This window comes from Artemia sp. Qi Xiang Cuo, chromosome 2 (genome assembly GCF_049724085.1).
Source record: "Artemia sp. Qi Xiang Cuo chromosome 2, ASM4972408v1, whole genome shotgun sequence".
Taxonomy (NCBI): Eukaryota; Metazoa; Arthropoda; class Branchiopoda; order Anostraca; family Artemiidae; genus Artemia; species Artemia sp. Qi Xiang Cuo.
The window spans coordinates 79,708,701-79,732,864 of record NC_142795.1 but is presented as its reverse complement, the minus strand read 5'-3'; the positions used below and the strand labels follow the sequence as shown (position 1 = coordinate 79,732,864).

General features: G+C 34.7%; 1 protein-coding gene across 1 annotated transcript in view; it reads right to left on the bottom strand.

Annotated features, from left to right (window-relative positions):
- Positions 1-2,814: 2,814 nt before the first annotated feature.
- LOC148955660 (uncharacterized) overlaps positions 2,815-24,164 on the bottom strand; it is a 32,984-nt gene continuing 11,634 nt past the window's right edge. The window contains exon 3 of the mRNA XM_089107859.1: positions 2,815-3,159. Coding sequence (XP_088963985.1) covers positions 2,815-3,159 — 345 coding nt within the window. The remainder of the gene's footprint in view (positions 3,160-24,164) is intronic.

Genomic DNA, 24,164 nt, shown 5'->3' with positions numbered 1-24,164 from the left:
TATTTACCTCGGGAAACATGAAGACATTAATAGTCTATAAATATAGGAAAATGAAAAATATCCCATTCAGACCCTGATTGAAACAAACACCTCATGAATTGATTTCAATACGAGATCAATCAACCTTTATTGGCATATAATGCCCATTAAAAATCGTAAATAGTACCTTTGGTATCCTTGCCCTCTTAAATTTTTCCTAAAAAATATGTATTTACCTCGGGAAACATGAAGACATTAATCGTCTATAAATATAGGAAAATGAAAAATATCCCATTCAGACCCTGATTGAAACAAACACCTCATGAATTGATTTCAATACGAGATCAATCAACCTTTATTGGCATATAACTCCCATTAAAAATCGTAAATAGTACCTTTGGTATCCTTGCCCTCTTAAATTTTTCCTAAAAAATATGTATTTACCTCGGGAAACATGAAGACATTAATCGTCTATAAATATAGGAAAATGAAAAATATCCCATTCAGACCCTGATTGAAACAAACACCTCATGAATTGATTTCAATACGAGATCAATCAACCTTTATTGGCATATAATGCCCATGAAAAATTGTAAATAGTACCTTTGGTATCCTTGCCCTCTTAAATTTTTCCTGAAAAATATGTATTTGCCTCGGGAAACATGAAGACATTAATCGTCTATAAATATAGGAAAATGAAAAATATCCCATTCAGACCCTGATTGAAACAAACACTTCATGAATTGATTTCAATACGAGATCAATCAACCTTTATTGGCATATAATGCCCATTAAAAATTGTAAGTATTAACTTTGGTATCCTTGCCCTCTTATATTTTTCCTGAAAAATATGTATTTGCCTCGGGAAATATCAAGACATTAATCGTCTATAAATGTAGGAAAATAAAAAATATCCCATTCAGACCCTGATTGAAACAAACACCTCATGCATTGATTTCAATACGAGATCAATCAACCTTTATTGGCATATAACGCCCATTAAAAATCGTAAATAGTACCTTTGGTATCCTTGCCCTCTTAAATTTTTCCTAAAAAATATGTATTTGTTACGTAAAGATTCCAAGGGGAATAAACTCTTCGAAAGCTTTCAGAAGTTGCAAAAAAAAATTAAATCATTTATGAAAGTAAATAATTATTAGTCTACTATATGTTGATTATTTAATGTACTACATGACATGGATAGAGACTTTAGAAAGTTGAAGTACATTAGAAGAATTTTATATGTAAAGTTAATATAATTTAAAGAAATTTGTGTAATTATCATCGTAATTCTTCTGTCCCGATTCTGAAAAAAAAAATGAACTTCTCATGAGAAAGTATACTTTCGTTATTCTTGCTTATTGGACTTCAATTTCACAATATTATAACAAGAGAATTTCTCAGGTGAACAGGCAGTTCCCTATCCCTACCCAAATAATGGTACTGTGTGTAACGTCAAAAACAGTGACTAATAAATGCAAGTCTTGACAGGAGGGAGGGAGGTGAAACCCCTCATCTAAAAAACTTCGCTCGGTTATGCATTTCGATGGTCCGACGGTGTCCCAGCGCCCACCAACCACTGAAGAAAAATGGAAGCATCAGGGGGTCAATTTTCTTATGAAATTTAGGAAAATGTTTTTCATTATTTATCCGTATTCTTAGAATAAAGATAACAAGATTTAAATTTGAGTGAAAATATATTTTCACTATGCAGTTATTTTTTAACAGCTAATTTTTTCTACTTTCACTTACTAAGGAGACTGGGAGGAAAGGCATTCGAGAAGGGCGTTTTAAGCATTCTGTTAGCGATTATTGGCCATAGAGAATTTAATGGTACACTGTTTATGCTTCCAGGCCTACCCGTTTCGGAAATGACACAGAATAATAATGATAATAATCTTTATTCATTCCCTTTATCACACTGCAATAACATGGGTATTTTCAAAAAGCACAAAAAAAGAAAAGCAGAAAAAGACTCAACACCAAAAAAACACAAATGATGAGTGATCACCTCTACTTCAGCACACTGTTGTTGTAACACCTGACGTAGTAGGGCACAAAGAAATTTAAAAACCTTGTCGTCGAGTGTGTAGGCGGGCATTCCAACAGTTTTTTTTTTCCGTCTTTCAGAGTTGCCAACCTTGTTTTGTGTCGTGAGTTTTGGAAGTAAACGGAGGCAGGATATCTCGGTGTGTTGAGGACTTCAGGATGTCAGCTCTAAACTTCATCAGCAGTTCATACCTTCTTTCATCCAGGGTCGAGAGCTTGAGTTGGCTCAAGCTTTGTTCGTAGTTTTTATAATTTGGCCCAAGAATTATTTTGCAGGATCTCTTCTGAATTGTTTCCAGTTGGTTTCTGTGCTTCTCTGTAAGTGACGTGTGCCAGACAGGACAGCCGTACAATATTACGGGCATTACATAAGTTTTATAGCACGAAAGAAGGATTTGCTCTGTCATTCCAAACTCTCGTAGATTTGCCAAGGATCTTAGAAAACCAGCTGTTTTGGCTGTGATCTGGCTGATATGATCTCCAAACGAGAAATCGTCAGTTAATGTGATACCAACTATTTTAGTGATTTCTCTGTTTGGAGAAGTAGAGATTTGTTTATGCTCTTCTTCTTCAGGAAGTTGACACGCATTATACAGCTTTTCTTGGTGCTTATCTGGAGCTTCACTTGATCAGCTTAATGTTGAAGCTCTGCAACAAGGGGTATGAGCTGATTGGGTGTTTGTGACTGGAAGTAAAGCAGGCTTAGCGAAAGATCATCTGCAAATTTATACCTCTGTTTTTGTTGCCTCATCAGTCGGTTGATGACTATAACAAATAATAGGGGACCTAACTTGATTCTTTTGGGCTGCTCCACACGTGATGTCTTGGAAGTTGGATGTTTGCCCGTTTTCGAGTTGCACGCACTATTGACGACCAGAAAGGAACTTGCGGTGGTACAGAAGAGAAACTGCGAGACTTCCAGGCACGGGCTTCGTTAATTACAGTCTCATGATCAAGGAGGTCGAAAGCTTTCACGAAATCAGAAATGATTATTTCAGCAAGGGCCTCCGGATTTTCTAGATGCTCTAGTAGATCATGAAGTAATCTGACCAGATAATGAGTTGTACTGTGTCTTCGACGAAAACCGAACTGTATAGGATCGATTTTGTTTTCTACTTCTGCTAGTAGCCACTGTAAAATAAAATCTTTGAAGACTTTTTAAATGATGGGTGTCTTTGAAATTGGCTTGAGATTGGATGTTGAAGCTTGTGATGTTTTCTTTGGAATTGGTGTGAAATGACTTTTTGAAATTATCTGAGAATGCCTTTAAGTAGGCACTGGCTATACACCATAGCTAGTGATGTAGCCACTAAGGGGGAGCAGGCATGAATCAGCCTTATACGAATTTCACTAGGGTACGAGGCTTTCCTAATGTCTAGGTTTTGAGTTTTTCTTGGACCTGGGAAACTGTGATAATAGGGATAGTTTCGATTGGACCATTCTGTGGCAAAGTCTTGAGGGGAGGCTGTTAGCGGCAATTATTTGAAAAGAATTCATTAATTACTTCTTCGGTTATATTCTATCCTTTCTGGTCCCTCGGGATGGATTTAGACTTCTGTTGTCCCATTAGTTTCCGTACAGTTGTGTGGAGCTTTCTTGGGTCACTGGATGACAACTTAGCAAAACTTTGGTGTCCATACAGACGTCTAGCTTGCTTTAGTCGTCTAACTACTATGTGTCTCTTCCGCTTATATTCGTCAGAGTGTGGCTTTGTCTCATAAAGCATATCTCGCTTTGCCATTGCTGTTTTAATTTTCGGAGTAACCCATGGTTTATTCTGTGCCCTAAATGTAACTCACTTTTCAGGGAAGAATCGTTCCTACTCTCGAATCGTTTGTTCATAGAGGAGTTCGGTCATGCTGTTTGTCTAGATTGCAACAATAAATCTTTCTTTGAAATCCATAAGCTCTATTTTTCTTTCATCATACTTGGGGATTCCCAGAGCGCCAATATTCTCTTAAACGATATTTTATGCATCTTCAAAATTCACTCGTGGTGTTTCCTCTTCCTTCGGACATTCCCATAAGATCCATTTAAAGTATCTTTTTTCTATTATCCTTTCATCTGCAGTTCCCTGGTCGCCTTTTATTCGTTCCAGCGGATGAAAGTCCTTTTTCCCAAGGATACAGCTAATGAAGGCAAAAAGTTCATTTTTACAATAACATCATTTCTCATTGTCTTTTTAAGAAATGATTAGGAAATTGATTTATTTTATTACTAATAATATTGGAGCTAAACTGTTAATTAGGTTGTCTACTCCCTCCCGAAATGGTTGATATGAATCGATGAGTGAAACTATTTCTAATTGTGCAATCATCTGCGCAAACAACGGAGGGAATCACCTGAAGTGTACCACCTTAAGTATCAACTTAAGTGCCGGGCTAAATCCCTTCCTCAGAAAATATGGGACATTTTTCCCTGGGAGCCAAATGCCATCCCCTTACACAAAATGATCTTCGGGTTGACAGAAATTATTGGCTTTCTACATCTATGGATAGAGTTCTGATTTTACAGCACATTTGGCTCTTACTGAAATCGGGCATCCGGTAACCAGGCTAGTGTTCTTGTGATCTAAATTCGGGGTAGCAGGTTTCTAATTTCAAGTCTCCGTGGCAAATAAAGTCGGTATAGCAGCTTGCTAGTAAACCCTAGTGAAACAAATAAGCCATATAGATGGTGGGATAGTATCTCCTTTATACTGCGTAGGGTAAAGCAACCATGAATACCATTTATAAAAATCAATTTTTAATTTTTTATAACGTCGAAATTTGGTGCATGGGACATTTTTCGATAAAATAATGAATATTATATTCACAAATATAATTTTGTTTCCTCCAGTACCTAGGATTTTACTTAACGATTTTTAAAAAGTTTTTTTGAATTGGCGGTTTTTGACAAGAATAAAAAGTGATTGTACAAAAAGTACGAGTGAGGGAAAATACTATTGCAATAACACAACATATTTACCTTTTATTTATTTTACATTTATTTTGAAATTTTAGTCTTATGGATAAATTTGTTTTCTTCTTGTTGATTTGAGAGATTTGAATGTTTTTTTGTTTTTTTTTTTGTATATTTGGTTTGTTTTTACCATGTATTATATGGGTACAAATAGAAAATGCCGTCCACTTTTTGGATTAAATGAAAAGGATAGAAAAAGAAAAGAAGCTAAGAAACAGAGAGCTAAAAATTATTAAATACAAAGAAAAAAATTTAGAGATCTACTACTAGTGCAAGATCTAATATAGAAAATTTGCTTAATTTTCGGAAAAGGTGGAAATGCCTAAAAAACTAAGGAATATTATTGAAAATTGCACCATCAAATTAAACGTATCAGAAAACCCTATTGTAGAGGTTTCAAGCTTCCTTCTTCAAAAATGTGGAATTTTGTATTTTTTTTACCAGAAGAATTATCGCGGATGCGTGTTATTTGTTCTTTTGTTTGTTTTTCCCAGGGATGACCATATCGAATTAATTATGCTAGAATGTCTGGAAAAGGTTTATTCAAACGGTAATTAAAACTTTTAGTTCCTGTTTAAAGTGACCAAATGATTGGCCGTCATTTTTGGTCTGTAGAAAATATCCAAAGGCTGTAACAGACTTGCTTAAGACCATAACGGTTGAAGACCTCCAGCGCTGCCACGAATAGTGGGAACGACGTCTTCAGCGGTATTTAGCTGTCTGAGGGAACTAAATTGAAGGGGATAACATTGATGTTTGAATTTAATAAAAAATTTCTTTGATTCGACGGTGACAATATGCTGTTTTATGTGTCAGTTAACGGCGTCTAAAAAAATGGTTTCGACTTTAAGTAAAGAGGGTTTACGTACACTCAGGAGATATTCAAGATTATACACCATTATAAAGTGCAAGTATTGTAAATTAAAAAAAAGTTAGTTTCTAAATAAACACTATTGTCATCTAGTTATAATAGGCCCAAAGTTAATACCTTAATGAGTAACATACTGCAGCTAACGAACAAAAAGTATATCATACATATATCTATTTGCACTATCTTACAGTGTTATAAAAAAGGGTCGAGCATCCAGATGCATTTAGGCTATGTGAGATGACTTAATCCATGCTGGAAGCCTAAAAAACTAAGGATAGACCAGTGGCGGTTTTGGCCTTTCTTGTGCCAGGGCTAAAATCTTGATTAGGACCCCCTCCCCCTCTGTCTTCCGCAGAATTTTCATGCCAAATTTTAATAAAATTTTCATTTATTAACAAAATTATTTTCAATCAATGTGTAAATTAGTACGTAATGTTTTAATTATGTTTTAGTTTATTATTTTAAATAATATTAGTTATTTTAATAATTATTGTGTCATCATTTTTTTATTAACTAATTAATAATTTGTTATTTTTTTTCATTTATTAACTGCGCCCTCTACTTTATTTTAGTAGAAACAAAATTTAAAAACAATACAAAATGATTATAACCGTTAGATTGTTTATTTGAAATGTTACACCCCCAATATTTCTGCGCCCGGGCCAAGTTCTGCCTCTGTCCTCTCCTGAAACTGCTTCCGGGATAGACGAGCATAAGCACCAAATTGATTAGTACCATAAAATTATTTCAGTTGCACATCTCTATTACATCTCTATTAACCGTTAGATTGTTTATTTGAAATGTTACGCCCCCAAAATTTCTGCGCCCGGGGCAAGTTTTGCCTCTGTCCCTCTCCTGAAACTGCTTCCAGGATAGACGAGCATAAGCACCAAATTGATTAGTACCATAAAATTATTTCAGTTGCACATCTCTATTACATATGTTTTGTCTGTGCGGCTGCCCCAGAAAACTACAACATCTAAATATAATTTATCGATATTTGACTACAAAAACGCAGATAATCTAGTACCGAAAACCTTCCTGTGACATATTACCCAAGAATAAAGTTTATCTTGACTAAAATTAGCCAATCAGTTATTATGAAGTGTTTCAGAAGAAAATGTTTAAATCTAAGGTTAAGGTCAAAGTCCTAAAATCGGAAAGAGTTGACTAACCAGCTCACCTATTGAGGAAATCTGGTCTGACTCAGGGGTATGAAAGACAAGGTAGTTAAAATGTATTCAAAGGGGTATCTAATTCTAATAGTGGTGTAAGGAAAACTAATCAGAAATAAGGATTTATATATCATTATCGCTTAAATATTTTTCAAAATCTGGCCTTTTATTCTTTCTTTGATGTTGAAAATATTGATGCTTTATTGCCATCTATTACAATTTTTTTTATTGCAGATGACCATAATACTAATTTATTTAAATCCTTTATACAGAATATAAAAGAGGAGCACAAAATAAAAAGTAAACTTGTAACAGGAGGCTTGTAATATATAAAGACATGCGCAGAAAAATGGCAGAAAACTACCAAATTGGATTGAATTCTAGCCATAGTAGCTAAAGTTTCCTTAGTTTCGCAAATTTTAAAAATGCCATAATGTCCTATAATCAAGGCCGTACCCAGGATTTTTTTCGGAGTTTATTTTACAAAAAAAAATTGGGGGGGGGGGTTACACAAAAAAACTCAAAAAATGCATTCAAAATTTGTTTATATCCATTTTTGTTACGTTTTTACGAGTCAGACAAACATTTCGAGGGAGTTCAAACCCCTTAACCCCCCCTCTGGGTACGGCCTTGCCTATAATGTACGTATTATCAGTACGTGTTTATAAACGTATATTCTTCAATTTATTTATTTTATTCAATAAAGGAGGAAGCCATAGGCGTGTCGCATAACAATACAAAAACATAACAGCTCAAACAGCAACACTGCAAAACACAAAACAAGAAATAAAGCAAAAAAATATTCATAAATAAAAAACAACTATGCAACAAATATATTACAGAAACTGTTTTCCATAGAACTCAGTTTCAACAAGAGCACTCTTAAATGATTGCACTGTTTGCATAGAAACTATGGTATCAGGTAAACTATTCCAAAGTTTTGTTGCACGGTTAACAAAGCTACATTGACGTATTTTCTTGAATCCAAATGTGAATGCAAAGAAAATATTAACGAAAATGGTGAATGAATTTGTTTCCGTTTAGAAGTGGTAAAATAAACTTACAAACGGGAGCCATTTTTGAAAAATAATAGCGAAAGATGTGTTAAAAGGCGGCCGATTGGCTTTTATCGATTTGAACTGTTGATGTTTATTGGAATCCATTGGACTCTCTCAATATTTTTTCAAGCCATTAATAAGGAGGAACCGTGCTGCTCGAATTGATTCTCTTTAAATCCCAAGGTGGTTGAGAGATATGAAGCAGTAGTAATGGCAGGACTAACTTGGATCTTGGAGTCTGCAGGCTGAACACGAAAAATTAGGTCTTTGATAAATATTAAATTAATATCAAGTAAACCAGAGTAAGAGCTATTTACAACGGTTTGCAATAACTGCAAATCGTCAGACAGGAGGACAATCTTATCCACATACGAAAGGTGACTTGCATCAAAAAATGGCTCAATGAGGAACAGTATTAAAGGGGTAAAAAATAAGAAATAAAGGTCAGACATTCTTTGTGCTAATTTAGATATATCCTTCCATGAAAGTTGAAAAAAAGCAAATGAAACTACTCATTCATGTTCGTTTTCAGTACTATGTTCATATGCTATGTTCAGTGCTATGTTCATACGAAACTACTCATTCATGTTCGTTTTCAGTGGTATGTTCATATGAAAATACTCATTCATGTTCGTTTTCAGTGCTATGTTCATATGCTATGTTCAGTGCTATCTTCATATGAAACTACTCATTCATGTTCGTTTTCAGTGCTATGTTCATATGCTATGTTTGTTTTCAGTGAATCAATGAATTGATTCCTATGAGTATCAACTTTTGTAAAAACTGACGTCCACTCATTATGTAATTATCTGTGTTATGCAAATCTGTGTACAGAGGTGCAAACACTAAACTCTCAGCCCTGTCAATAAAATAGAAAGTGTTGTTGGTTCAGAATATCCAAAAGTAGATAGGCATCAAGGGTTTCAGTGCTTTGCAACAGAGACTATGATATTTGCTACTAAAATGTGTGTTTTCTATAGAATGTGGCTTAAACTCTGTGTAGTAGCCAAATTTAAAATTTTGTCATGAGGCTTTCAAACACTTTTTTGTTAATCTAGTTCTGACAAATATCTATTTCGTTTGAAAGTATTGTTTACATTGGGATTAATTCCTAAGATCCTAGGAGAGGGGGTTTAAAACAACTGGGAGGCCACTCCCTCTTTCTGATTAGTGATCTACATGCCTGTTAAGAAAACAAAATTGCTCCTCTTCTTCTGTAAGCAAAAACGAAATGAATTTTTCAATCATAGAATTATTGGGAGGGGGGAGAAAGAGTATTAGCGCAAAAAAGTATTTAGCGCAAAAAAATGATCCAACAATATTCTATTTTGAAAATGCACGTGTCACCCAAAATAAAAAAAAACTCGTTTTTTTAATAATACACTTTGCCTTCATATGTTACCACTTATTTACCAGTAAAATAGTGATTTTCATTCTGATTAAATGGGAATCCATATCCCTTGGGAATAAAAGATGCTAGAATGGTTTCATTATTTATTTTATTTTTCAAATATTTTATAACAGAAGGTGTTGAAAATTCTAAACATTCTGCTTGTTCAAGTTTTCTTTCATTTACTAAACGATTTCTTCTTAAGAATGATTGCTTTTTTTATTTATTGGACGAAATTAAAATAAACTATCAAAATAACTTAAATAATTAATTGAAATTCGCTTAGTGCGATGAACTCAATGGTATAATTTCTACAGATTCAATAACTACTTTTGGTTGTCCCCAAATTTTTTAAAATCCAGTTTAAGCTAATAATTTTTCATCGGGAGACTGAATCCTGAGAAAAATGAAATATATGGAATATATTAAAAAGTAAAAATATATTTGGCTATAATAATTAAATGATTATTTCCCTAATACTTGACGGCTTGTCATAATTCAAGGCAGACTTTAGTATTGAAATAGCCAATCAATATATTTCAACAAAATCTAAAAATATTTCAGTCTTAGATTAAAAATTGTAAAAACTACCTGTAAAATTTCTGTGAGATTTTCGTCTTTTAATCCATTCTGTGCGAAATATGAGTTTCAGTCCAAATTGTTTTTGAGACCTATCACGCAAACAACTTTTACTTAAAGGGCTTGCCATTTCACACCAATCTATATATTCTGACCTGAATTTGATAAACAAATGTTGCCATTGTTTTTTTTTACGGGAAAAATTCAGTATGAAATCTAAAAATAATTAACATTAGTTTGTATCACAAAACAATTAATTACTTGAACAATTATTGACTGTCAGATAATTTTATTGATTTGTAATCATCTTTCACTGACAAGAAAACCTCAGTTTTGGCGCACAGCACAGCTTGGTGGCTTAATTGGAAACAATAAATAGATGGCAGTCTCATGAATAGTCCCGATAAAATCATAAACCTAGATGTCGTCTTGTCATTTCTGCTGAGAAACCTGGGGAATGAAAGTTTAATGCGAAAAGGGAACTTGACTTTTTGCAATCAAATAGTGAGATTATCCAGAGAAAATGGCATTATTTTTGAAGATATTTAAGCTTCTTTTGCAAGAAACTTAAAAAAGATGTATAATAACAGTTTCTGGAAGTTTATATAAATGGAAAACCTTTGCCAATTCTCACAATAAAACAATTAAATTGATTTTCAAACATCTTCAGAGATTTAAACTTTTATTTCATAGTAATTTTATCCTCTTAGTATAATTTTCAGACCCCACTACATATATAGAAATAAAAACTTCGTACCGGGTTTTTCTCTTTTTTTATTTCTTTGAGGTATTTCTCTGCTCTGAGAACGAAAACGCAAAATTCTCTGACGAATTGTTTGCAATTTCCTCAATTAGTTTTTTGCTTCCTCTGTTTTATTAAATCATTGTATTTCACAATTTTAATGTTTAGCGCAAGAAATCCTCAGTTCAGCAAAAATTAGAATACTATTACAAATGCTGCAGGAAACATCCACTGGCATATCTTTAAGTTTCAAGTAGCATTATAGACATGCATATCACTGCTAAATTCTGTCCCTTGAGACCCTTAACGTCGCTGAGTTGTTTCACAAGAGTAATCTTTTTAAATGGATAAATGATATGGATAGAGATCCAATGATGGTGCATAGGCCATCGAATCGACAGTTTCAGTAGATGGATCTTTTTTACAGGAACAGGTATCAAGCCTATTGTCCAACCCTGTTGCAGCTGGAATCGAACCCTGAGCCCTATATTCCCGACCAGAGCAACAATCCACTAGTTTTCATAGGGTACATCTTTTTAGGGAAAGCTTTTTCTTTCAATATATGATTAGAATTATGTTCAAACTTAATAGGCCGCGATACCTCAAAAGACGCTATATTTCACCACAGAAATTTTAAAAAGAGTGGTAAAATTTGAAGGACCAAAGACATCAAAATAATAACATCTTTTGTCCCCTATTTCCAGGGGGATGTAATTATCTACATGGGAAAATTTTCGGGGAAATCATGCGCGTGGGAATCTTCTAGGGGATAAGTTTCTGTGGAAGGGGAATTTTTGTTGGGGAAAGGCAGTTTTCCGCGGGGGGATATCTCGGATGGAGATTTTCCTTTGCAGAATTAGTCTAGATAAAAATCATAAAAATTAGTTTTACGTCCTAAACAAAATGTTAGCAAAATGAATACATTTTTAAATGTTTCAAGAGTTCAGTGTGCAAGTACAGGTTTGAAAATTAATGTTCAGAAGACCAAGTCGCTTAGACTAGGACCAGGGGCGGATCCAGGATTTTTTAGGGGGGGGGGGCACAAAAAAGGCTGATCCGAAAAAATTTTTTTAGGGGGGAGTGCAAAATAGGTTGATCCGATAAACTTGCGTTATGAGCAAGTTTAATTAACGCAAACTTGAGTTAATTAAGTAAATTGCACTACTTTAGACTACGATAGGGGGTGCGCGCCCCCCTAGCCCCCCCTGGATCCGCCACTGACTAGGACTGATTAAGGGGGAAGATATGATGCTAGGTAAAGACAGAACCTATAAAGTAGAGAGCTGCACTTCCCACTAAATAATAAATGAAACTCAGAGAGGAAAGAAAATAACAAAATGAAAAATAAAATAAAAAAAGGTGATAGAACGAGGGTTTTGTCATCCAGTGGCGAAACCATGAAGAAGAATAAATAAGAAAATATTTCGACAAGGACCGTCGCCGAGTCGTCCTCAGTGCTAAACAAAAAAGAAAGGCAAGAAAAAGAAACCAGCAAAAATCTAACCTTTTGAATTTTATTTTACAACAACAGAACAAAAACTAAATAAGAACCAGGTTGGAATCAATGAAAAAGAAATCTAGCAAGATGATTTAGTAGTAGTTCTTTGCTCTGCTATAGCCTTAGCTGGTCTACAAATTCGTTCATCATGTGATGTGCAAATAGGTTCTTTCAAGTCATACCGGGCGAAAATATTGATTGAGTCCTCCAAAATTAAACTGTCATAAATGGGGGCTTAATGAAATATCTCAAGTATCTCTATTTATTGCTAAATTTCGGTTTATGTATTTTTTTTATCTCAATTACCTCTTTAAAAGTTTGTGGTAGGCCATTTACAGTAGATATTAAGGTTGCCTCGTCAAAAAGAACCAGATGGGTTGGAATTTTCGAAAATATACCGGGCCAAGGCCGAATCAAAGTTGTCATTGTTATTTTTCAATGTCAGGGACTTATCTATTGACATTATGTGTTCATGCAAACATGCAAACTAGTTGTTGATGGGTCCTACCAATGTAAAATTTCCCACAAGAACACGGAATTCTGTAGACACCACTACCCGGTACAGGGTCAGTTTTATCCTTTACTGAGTTGAAAAAATGTTCAACTTTTTGTTCAGCTTTGAAAGAAACAGAGTTTATTTTTTATTTTTCTAAATTTCCAACTTTATCGCCAAGTTTCAGGATGTATGGTAAAGTGATGAAAGTTTTTTCTCAATTGCCAGGGTAACTAAATCAAGAGGGACGGGCTCCCTATTTCCTTGTTTTATCTTTTTTAATCGTCTATCTATGACATTTTTAACAAGTTTTATTGGGTAACCACTGCAGAATATAATATCCTTGACATAGTATAATTCAGAATGTATATTATTACGAGAACAGATTTTTAAAACTCTGTCGACTAAAGAGATTGTTACCCCTATTTTTACAGAAGGAGGGTGATGTGAAGAGAAATGTAAATATCGATCATTATGGGTCGGCTTTCTGTATATAGAAAATTCAAGGCTAGGAGTAGTTTTTATAATCATAACATCCAAGAAGACAGCTTACCTGAATCTTCGAGTTCCATTGTAAACTGGAGATTTGAATCAAAAGAGTTCAAATGGGCTAAAAAATCTCTTAGAGAGTCTTGTCCATGTTCCCAAACAGAAACGATATCATCAACGAAACGAAACAAGATAGAGTGTTTTAAGTGGAAACTATTCAAAGCAGACTGTTCTATGAATTCCATGTAAAAATTTGCCAAATAAGGAGACGAGACAGTGCCCATGGTTTGAAGGAAATTTTTTTTTTTCGGAATTTAAAATACGAGGAGAACTTGTTGCAAAGACGAACAAGCGTCATTATTGTATCAATTTCCAAAGTTTTGTAATCCGACCAAGCTGAATTTTCCTCTAAAATGCTTTGTAAGGCCTGCTCACATTTATGGGCATCACATGAAGTGTACATAGAAACTGCATCAAAACTAGATAAGATAGTTTTTTTTCTATTGTACTCTTATTTTTTAACTTCACAACAAGATCTATGGAGTTTTTATATAGGAATTATGTGTGCTTCAAAGAGGCTTAAAAATGGTGGCTAAGAAACTTCCTATACCCGTAGCTGGAGAACTATGAAATGCTACAATAGGACGTTACAGAATATCTTTCTTCTGGATTTTAGGCAGACCATAAGACTTTGGGGCTGAACAACCTTTGGAGTAAAATTTTTTGTCATTTGAGAGGTAAATAGTCTACTTTCTATTGAAATTCCTAGTTCTTTTCTTAACTGCTGTGTGTATTTGCCCGTGGGATCAATTTTAATTTCTTTGTAATTATTTTTATACATGAAAAGAGTGTTATCTTTTATTTCATGATCTGCAGAATTCATAATTACAACTGTGTTTCCGTTGCCCGCTCTCATAATCACTGTGTTTTTGTCTTTTTTCAAGTTTCAGTTTTATTTTTCATTTTGTTATTTTCTTTCCTCTCTGAGTTTCATTTGTCATGTATAGCCAGTGTGGTCTTAGAATGTATTTACCACTAAATAATATTGGTAAAGATAGTTGCAGCGAAGGTTTAAAATCCAACGAAGGTATCTTGATGGTTCTAGGGTACTTTAAACAGCAAATTATGTTACAAAATAAGGCACACCATTCTTAATTCTTTTTAAAATTAAAAATCCTCATCCCTGAAATTAAAACCTTCCTTCCCTCTTATTTAAACAAAGATTGTGTAAAAGTAAAAATAAAGAAATTTCTAGCTTTCCCTTTCAGCGTCCCTAAGTTTGGAGGAACATATTTTCAATAGGTGTACAATATCGTACAGACTTGTAAATGGAATTGATGATTTGAGAATCGTTTGAATGGGGTTAAAATTTGTTGACCATGCATCTGTGACAATTGTTAAGACTACCTCTGGTGAACTGTATCAAAAACAATCAGGACCTAAGGTTACCCAAAGTTATTTTGGTGATACTATTGATGAAGTCTGAATGTTTAACGGCACTGAAAAAACTATGCCTACATACTTGATAAGTCTCAAACCGAAATTTCAGTCTCCCTGCTCTCCCATCTCCCTGCTCTAAAATCAATCAAGATGAGCAAGTTCTAAATACTTTTTCTAATAGACTTGAATCAAATGATTTAGAGTAACTGAGGCTACCTAAGCCAAATGCTCTAAACAAAGCCGCTACAGTAATTATTTTAAATGTTCCCCATTCACTGAATGAGCCTTAACGTGAAAGAAAGTGCTTGAAAATACTACTGGCCATGAGCTTATACCCAACTTGCTTATCTGCTAATTTGGCAAATTTCAGCGCCTTTCTTGTCTTTTTAGGCCTTAATTGCAGCGCTTATCTTGTCTCTTTCCGTTTTAATTGCAGCGCTTATCTTTTTTATTTCCGCCTTAAATGCCGTGTTTTAAAAATTACCTTGACCAGCAAGAACTGATGAATAAAACAGTCTTTGAAGTTTTGTTGAACACAAACGATACAAAAAATAAAAGCCTCCTACTCGATGACCTAATTAGTAATTACGACATTGTTTGCCTAGAAGAACACCTCCTTACTGCTACAAGTGTGAAGTTTTTACAGCAGAGTTCTTATCATTTTCTGTTTTACACTAACCCTCAATCAGCTTTTGGTCGCCCTTCCATTGAGCTTGCATGTTTTGTACGTGATACACTTATTAGACTGCAGCCAAATTGAATCCACTATGATGATCATTTTTAGGCTACACGACTCGGAGACAGGGTTATTATTAACTTCTATTTTCTTCATAGCTCAAATACAGTGCAAACGCTTAATTATTGTGTTAAAGCCTGCTCAAGCCTTGGTTCGCTAATGAAGCTACTTTTTAATTTCCCATGATGATGGAGCTGAGCTTCTAACGAGTTTGTCTACTCATTTTCATAATTGACGAATCGGTTTAGTGTGCGAAACTAATTGTAATTTTACAATCATGTGCACAATCGTCATCTTAAAATTTATTGAATTGGGATATATTTCCCTGGGAACTGGTTACTTCTAAAATACCTTGTACAAGCCTTCGAGCAGTAGCCCCCATAACAAAAATCTTGACATCCACACTCACAGTTTTTGGAACATCTTGTTAGTTCCATTGTGTAGCCTGCATTTGATGACAAAATTTGTAAATAAATTATAAATTTATGCATATTTACTAACTATTAACTGAATTATACGTGCCTTTTTCAAAAAAATATCCAATGCAGAATTACTAAAAATCAGAATTTAGTATGAGAATGGTTACACTTATCGTCAGTGGAGACAAATTTGAAAGGCTTGATGCTGAAGACAGTTAGCACCTTTCTTGAATCAAGCTGGTGTAGCAAGTGAAATTATTCATTTTTAATTAAAATTGTCAAATTAAATGAAAGACATTGTTAATTATTCAATTCAATTGTTTAAATTTACTACAAATTAAATTAAATTGTTTAACTAAATTATGGATATTAAACTATTGATGCAATTGGATTGAACCCAAGATAGCACCACGAGGTTGTAGGGACGATTTTCTCGTGGTACCCCTGAGGGTAGTAGGTTTATTTAGGGGCATTCTACTGCTAATTTCAGTCACTGCACAGCCTATTGCCGTCCTGCTGGATGTATTATGACGAGGTAGCGTAAATTCTTGAAACACTGCTGAGATTGGATGGTTTGAAAAAAGTAATGGCTGCCAAAATCATGCCAGGAGGGAGGGAAGACAATTCCCTACGACACGTGAAGTTACGGTGAGAAATGATTCCATGAGGAGCAATCCAAGGTTGGAGAAAGAAGTTCTCTTCCTACTACCGGTTTTGGGCATCAAGTGCCGATGATGGCTGGCATGTGACGGGTCACTCTCTTCTCTCTTTTGAGGGACAAGTGCTACCTGTCAAAGCCTTCCGAAAGCTAGTAGGTAGTCTCTGTTTGGGGCACAAAATGCTGGATACATTGAAACTACCAAGGAAGGATCTTCTACAAAGGGGAGAAAATAAACAGGCAAGCCCTGTCTCAAAATACCATTCAAGTTTGGGTGCCAAGAACCCATTGGCTTTTGGTGCATTTTTGAGCGTGGAGGCAGTGGAGCCTTGTAGCCTGTATCCCAACCCAATTCTGTCAGCCTTGCCAGAATAATAATAACCTGTGACTACATCCTCTTTGCATGCTTAACACACCATCGCAAATATCCGAAATCAGGAAGAAAAGTAGGAAGAGTCTACTTCTTGCCTTAAATAGACTAGGTTTGAAAAACTTTTCACTTGAATATTTTTTTTTTAATCCTGACGAATTTTACTTTAATTCTTAAAGGGGCAGATTCTCGAGGAAAGTCTGCCCCTCCTTCATTTCCAGGAAAGGTCAACCTAATGAACCCTATAGATCAATTTTTTTTAATCGTGATAAATTTATATTTTTATCTTTTAGTGGTGGGTGGGGCTAACTAGAAATATTAATCCCTAATTTGTTTGCTCACTAGATCAGACATGCGAGCTTTATTGGTCAATTTTGTTTTCTTTTTTCAGCTTTTGATTTGTCAAATAATTTAATTTCAATCCATCAATTGAAATCAACACAATCCCTAAATTCCGGTGAGACAATATTCGGAGATATGGGATTTGAGAAATTGAGAATCAAAAATCAAGCCTAGAATCATCTACCTGGCCTAGTTAGTCTCATGGGTTCTTTTCCACAAAAATTAATTAAAAAAACTTTTTCCACAAAATAAGTTTTTCAAAGAAAAGTAAAGAACTCCATTAAACAAAAAATGAGCAAAAATAAAATAAAATAATCTACCAAGCTCGAAAATACCATAAATCAGCATCGATAAATCAATGAAACCCCAAAATGAACAGAAATTACAATAAATAACGAGCAGAAATCGATAAATCGATAAAAAAATAAAAATATTTTTATTTTTATAACTTTAATAAGTCAAATAATTTTAACGGTTTGATTACTAAATATCAGTATATGTATATTAAACTGACAATGCACATTCATTTGTATTTTTTCAGTAAAGTGCAAATTTTGTTCTGGCCTTGGGAAGGTATAGGGGTTTTGCGCCCAACTTATGTTAATTTCTGCTCGTTTTGAGTTTGATTCGGCTATTTATTGTAATTTCCTTTCGTTTTGGGTTTCATTTATTTATAGATGCTGATTTGTGGTAGTCTCGAGATAGGTAGATAATTTGTTTTTATTTTTGCTCATTTTTTGTTTAATTGAGTTCTTTACTTTTCTTTGAAAAACTTATTTTGTGGAAAGTTTTTCTTAAAATTAATTTCTGTTCGTTTTATATTGACATAGTCTTTTCAGGGAAAAAGTAAATAATACTTTAAATCTTTTCGTGTTTTAAGACTTTATAGTTTGGCCTGCTATTTGTATGCTGGAAAAAAGTTTCAGCAATTTTAACAACATACACCATTTTAAAATCTGGACACAAATAGTGCTGTTTACTTCAGTTTCATACCTCCTCTAGTTGACCTGAAATAGAAATCTTGGTACCATTAGCAAATAAATCTGTTTACATTCTTTGATAGCTTGGATTCACTTACACTATTTTGATTTAGTTAAATTTTAAGAGAAGAAGTAGCCCCGAAAGTTTAAACATAATACCCTCAGTTGTTCTTGGGATAACGCTGAGATGCCTTATTCAGAATTAGAATTATCACAGTGCATTTTGATTTAATCTTAAGGCAATATTTAGTTTTTAAACATAAACGCCTTCTATAAAAGCCTTATATGCCCCCAGGGCATAAATTAAAACCCTTGCCCTGAGGGTTGTGGGGGAGTGTCCTCCTCAAAAACCTATTTTCTATCTGGAAATCAACTACGTTGAACAAAATGGCCATCTCACAATTATGATTGGATTTGTTTGGGGGAAAGGTGGGCGTGGGGGGGGGCTAGTTGCCATCCAATCCCTTTGGACTATTAAAAAGGGCAACAGCCCTTTGGATTTCCAATCAAATGAGCCTTTTTTTAAGTTTCTACGACAACACCTTCTATAAAAACCTTATATGCCCCCAGGGCATAACTTAAAACCCTTGCCCTGAGGGTTGTGGGGGAGTGTCCTCCTCAAAAAAATATTTTTTATCTTGAAATCAACTACGCTGAAAAAAGTGGCTATCTCAAAATTTTGATTGGATGTGTTTGGGGGAATGCTGGGCGTGGGGGGGGGGCTAGTTGCCCTCCAATCACATTCGACTATTAAAAAGGGTACTAGCCTTTTGAATTTCCAATCGAATGAGCCTTTTTTGAAGTTTCTACGACAACGCCTTCAATAAAAACCTTATATGCCCCCAGGGCATAACTTAAAACCCTTACCCCGAGGGTTGTGGAGGAATGTCCTCCTCAAAAAGATATTTTCTATCCGGAAATCAGCTATGCTGACAAAATGCCTGTCTCAAAATTAAGGCAATAGCCCTTTGAATTTCCAATCGAATGAGCCTGTTTTTAAGTTTTTACGACAACGCCTTCTATAAAAGCCTTATAAGCCCCCAGGGCATAACTTAAAACCCTTGCCCTGAGGGTTGTGGGGGAGTGTCCTCCTCAAAACCTATTTTCTATCTGGAAATCAACTACGTTGAACAAAATGGCCATCTCACAATTTTGATTGGATGCGTTTGGGGAAAAGATGGGCGTGGGGGGGGGGGTAGTTGCCCTCCAATCCCTTTGGACTATTAAAAAGGGCAATAGCCCTTTGGATTTCCAATCAAATGAGCCTTTTTTGAAGTTTATACGACAGCACCTTCTATAAAAACCTTATATGCCCCCAGGGCATAACTTAAAACCCTAGCCCTGAGGGTTGTGGGGGAGTGTCCTCCTCAAAAAAATATTTTCTATCTCAAAATCAACTACGCTGAATAAAATGGCTATCTCAAAATTTTGATTGGATATGTTTGGTGGAATGATGGGCGTGGGGGGGGGAGGGGGCTAGTTGCCCTCCAATCACTTTCGACTATTAAAAAGGGCACTAGCCCTTTAAATTTCCAATCGAATGAGCCTGTTTTGAAGTTTCTACGACAACGCCTTCAATAAAACCTTATATGCCCCCAGGGCATAACTTAAAACCCTTACCCTGATGGTTGCGGGGGAGTGTCCTCCTCAAAAACATATTTTCTATCTGGAAATCAACTACGCTGAACAAAATAGTTATCTCACAATTTTGATTGGATGTGTTTTGGGGAATGATGGGTGTGGGTGGGGCTAGTTGCCCTCCAATCACTTTCGACTATGAAAAAGAGCACTAGCCCTTTGAATTTCCAATCGAATGAGCTTGTTTTGAAGTTTCTACGACAACACCTTCTATAGAAACCTTATAACTTAAAACACTTGCCCTGAGGGTTGTGGAGAAGTGTCCTCCTCAAAAACACATTTTCTATTTGGAAATCAACTGCGCTGAACAAAATGGCTATCTCAAAATTTCGATTGGATATGTTTGAGGGAATGATTGGCGTGATGGGGGGGTTCTAGTTGCCCTCCAATCACTTTTGACAATTAAAAAGGGCACTAGAACTCTCGATTTCCAATCGAATGAGCCCCTTTTGAAGTCTCTACGACGATCCCTTCTCTATGAAGTGCCCTGCTTTAAAGAAAAAAAAATAAACTGTACATTGTGCCAACATTGATCTTATATGCCCTCAGGGCATAACTTAAAACCTTTGCCCTGAGGGTTTTGGGGGAGTTTGCTCCTCAAAAAGATATTTTCTATCTGGAAATCAACTACGCTGAACAAAATGGCTATCTCAAAATTTTGATTGGATGTGTTTGGGGGACCGACGGGTGTGAGGGGGGGGACTAGTTACCCTCCAATCACTTACGACTATTAAAAAGGGCACCAACCACTCCAATTTCCAATCGAATAAGTCCTTTTCGAAGTTTCTACGACAACTCCTTCTATACGAAGGAGAAAAAAAAAACACAACACATTGTGCCTACATCGTTCTTTACTTAGGCAGCGGTAGCGCGCTGCCTGTGATATTCTAAACCGATTCCCTCATCATTGTTTTAATTCTTCTTTGTTTTTTTATATCTTAAAGTTCTGATGTATCAGGAATTTAGAATCAGGGGGTAGGCATAGGAGAAGAAGTAGGATCCGTGGCAGGAGAGTTAAAGATTGTACTGCAAGAGCATGAGATCCGGTTATGTCAGACTGGTCGGACCGCGGCAGCGTCTCTATGTGTGTGAGTGGAGGTAAAGGAGGCATGGGGGGAATATTATTTTAAAGTGACTCCAGGGGGAGGATGCAAGGTAGGTCATTTCAATAAGGGGTAATTTTATGCCTTTCGGTGAAAGAAGGAAGTATTTGGGGAGGTTTAGGTCGCAGAAGGGTCCGTATTTTTGCCCGATGTGCAGAGAAAATGATGACTTAGAGCACTTTATGTGCAATTGTAAGGAGTTGAAGGTTATGAGGGTAGAAACATTTGGAATTAGGGTAAATGGGAAGGACTGGATGGTCGGAATTTTAAAAAGTAAGTGTAAAGCAGATATTAAGAATGTGGGGAGTTACGCGCGTGTAGCCTTGCAGCATAGAGAGAGATTTTTGGAGGGTGGACGATAGGTGGGACAAGAAAAGAATGTTGACAATTTATTTTATATGCTTTGCTTGAAGCATTTTCTTTTCTCTTTTTTTTGTAGCCATGATCCATGCAGCTTTAAAGCACTTAAAATATATCGATCATGTCTGCAATGTTTTATGTAATTATGTTAGTTTTATGATGTTATTTACCTTATAATGTTTGTTTTCTTTTTGTAATTGTTATGCTTTTTCATTGTTATTATTATACACCCTGTTATGTGTGTTAGTATCATGTGGTTTTATTTTGTGTAGTTTGTTGTTTTTTTACCATGCGTAAAACAACAAACATATAAAAAAACAACATATATATATATATATATATATATATATATATATATATATATATATATATATATATATATATATATATATATATATATATATATATATATATATATATATATATATATATATATATATATATATATATATATATATATATATATATATATATATATATATATATATATATATATATATATATATATATATATATATATATATATATATATATATATATATATATATATATATATATATATATATATATATATATATATATATATATATATATATATATATATATATATATATATATATATATATATATATATAAAGCTAATATAGAGGCTCAATATTCATAATGTACAAAGTAGAGACTCGAAAAGTGCCTAAATGCTAAAACGTCCAAAATGTAATAAAAGCAGCCTTGGTCTCTAAGACCATCATTTATTGGTCAGAAAAGTGTTGTAGATTTATTTGTTTCCTCTTTTTTGCGAGGATTAATACGGCTTAAAAATTTCACCGCGACTTTGAATCCAGAGTTTAATTCAGGAAGCTTTATTTGATATTCAATTATACGTTTCAATGCAGAGAATTCCAAACTTCACTTCAAAGTTATGGCGGAAACATCGTAAAATCAAGATCTTAAATATTTCCTGTTTTCTTAAAAAGAAATATTTGATTAAAATTAAGATTATGCTCTACATAGCACTGACATAAGTTGCTGTGAAAAAAAATCTTCAAACGCTTGAAGGTTTTTTTTTTTTTTTTTTTTTTTTTTTTTTTTTTTTTTTTTTTTTGGGGCGATTGGATTTCCTTACGGAATAGCTTTTCAAAGTTTAAAGTAGGGAGTTAACAAAGTACTTTGACACTAAAATATAAAGAATGTAAATAAAGAGGATAAGTTCAGATTGGTCTCTGAAAGGATAATCTATTGATCAGAAATATGTCGCAGAGATATTTTCCTCTTTCTAATTTTTTGCAAGAATTAATAAACTAAAAATAATTTCATTACAAGTTTAAATCTAGGGTTTAATCCAGAAATTTTTAATCAAGGATTTCATTCCGAGTTTCAATGCCAAGAATTCCAAGTTCAAGCTCAATGCAGAAACATCGTAAACTCAATATCGTGAAAATTTCCCCTTTTGTCACTAGAAATCTTAAATTGAATTAAGATTAGAATTATGTCCTGCATAATTCTGACATTGCTCCATTCCTTGCAATTAATGTCACCTTTGCTATTTCCGATTAGAAAGAATCACCTCTCATGAGAGCAAGAAATGTGTAGGAAAGCATTGATAAGAGGAGTGATCGCTCAAGCGGCAGACAAGAAAGATAATCTTGGAAAAAAAGGTGATAAAAAAGGGCTTTAAAGGCTTTAAGGTTTTAGAAATCTTATGCCTTTTGGAATATATTAAAGAGCCTAAAGATCGGGACTTTTCATTAAACTACTGTTCAAAAAGACTAAAGAAACTCAACAGAAGTCAAAGATTCCCATGGACGTAATACGTCCATGCATAACCATTTGACCGTAAGTTTGTTGGACGTATGTGTTCTCTTACACATGAGACTAATGAAAAACTACTACCCCTCTCATGTTTAATGGACTACTACTACTAGCAACTTATTGCAATACCGAGCCGCCCAAGGCCAACATAGCTACCTATGCTTTTCCTTTATTCCAACCTCTTCTTCTTTCTTCTCACTCAATGACAAGTTCTAACTTCCCTTAAAACCTTTCCTACGACCCTCTCCCACCCCTTTTGGGGACTACCCCCTCTTCGTTGGGCCTCAGATGGTTGGTCGAGAAGGGCGATATTTGACAATTTATCATTCTTCATCCAAAGAGCGTGTCCTAGCCATCTTAATTTTCTCGTTATGGCCCTTTAAAGAAGGATAAAACAACAATTTTCGAGCAGCTTACTGTAGGAAATACGGCCAGTCAGACAGGCATTCCGAAAGACGGAGGCGGATTTACTGCCTCCGTCTTTCGGAATGCCCACGGAAAGAAGTAGAGTGCATTAGACATCAAGTTGTAGAGAGAAAAAGAGGGTTAGAAGAAAAAACAAGGTAAATTTACTGTTGATCAAAATTGACCAAAAAATTAAGTTAAAAAGACGTTCTGGATTTGTTTGCTCCTTTCGTGTAACTGAAGCTTTTTCTTTAATTTCTTTGAAATGGATTATATACACGATATTGATTTGTAATTCGTAAATATGTTTACGCAACATCAAAATCTAGAAAATTAAAATACATAATCTTAAAGAAATAATCGGACTTAGAATATTACTTAGAAGAGAGACATTGAGGACTTAGTTTCGGATCCGAGCGAATTGCCTGCCACTAAACAATAGAAAAAGAGTATTTGAAAGAAAAAGGGTGGCCCAGATGCAGATGCGGATTACTCTTGCCCCAGATGTAGCCACGGTATTGAGGATGTGGCCAGTAGCAAGCTTGTATAAGATTCTAAACTTACATGAAAACTTACATAGAATTGCACAAGAAAACCCACGCCTTTGACACTATATTTAG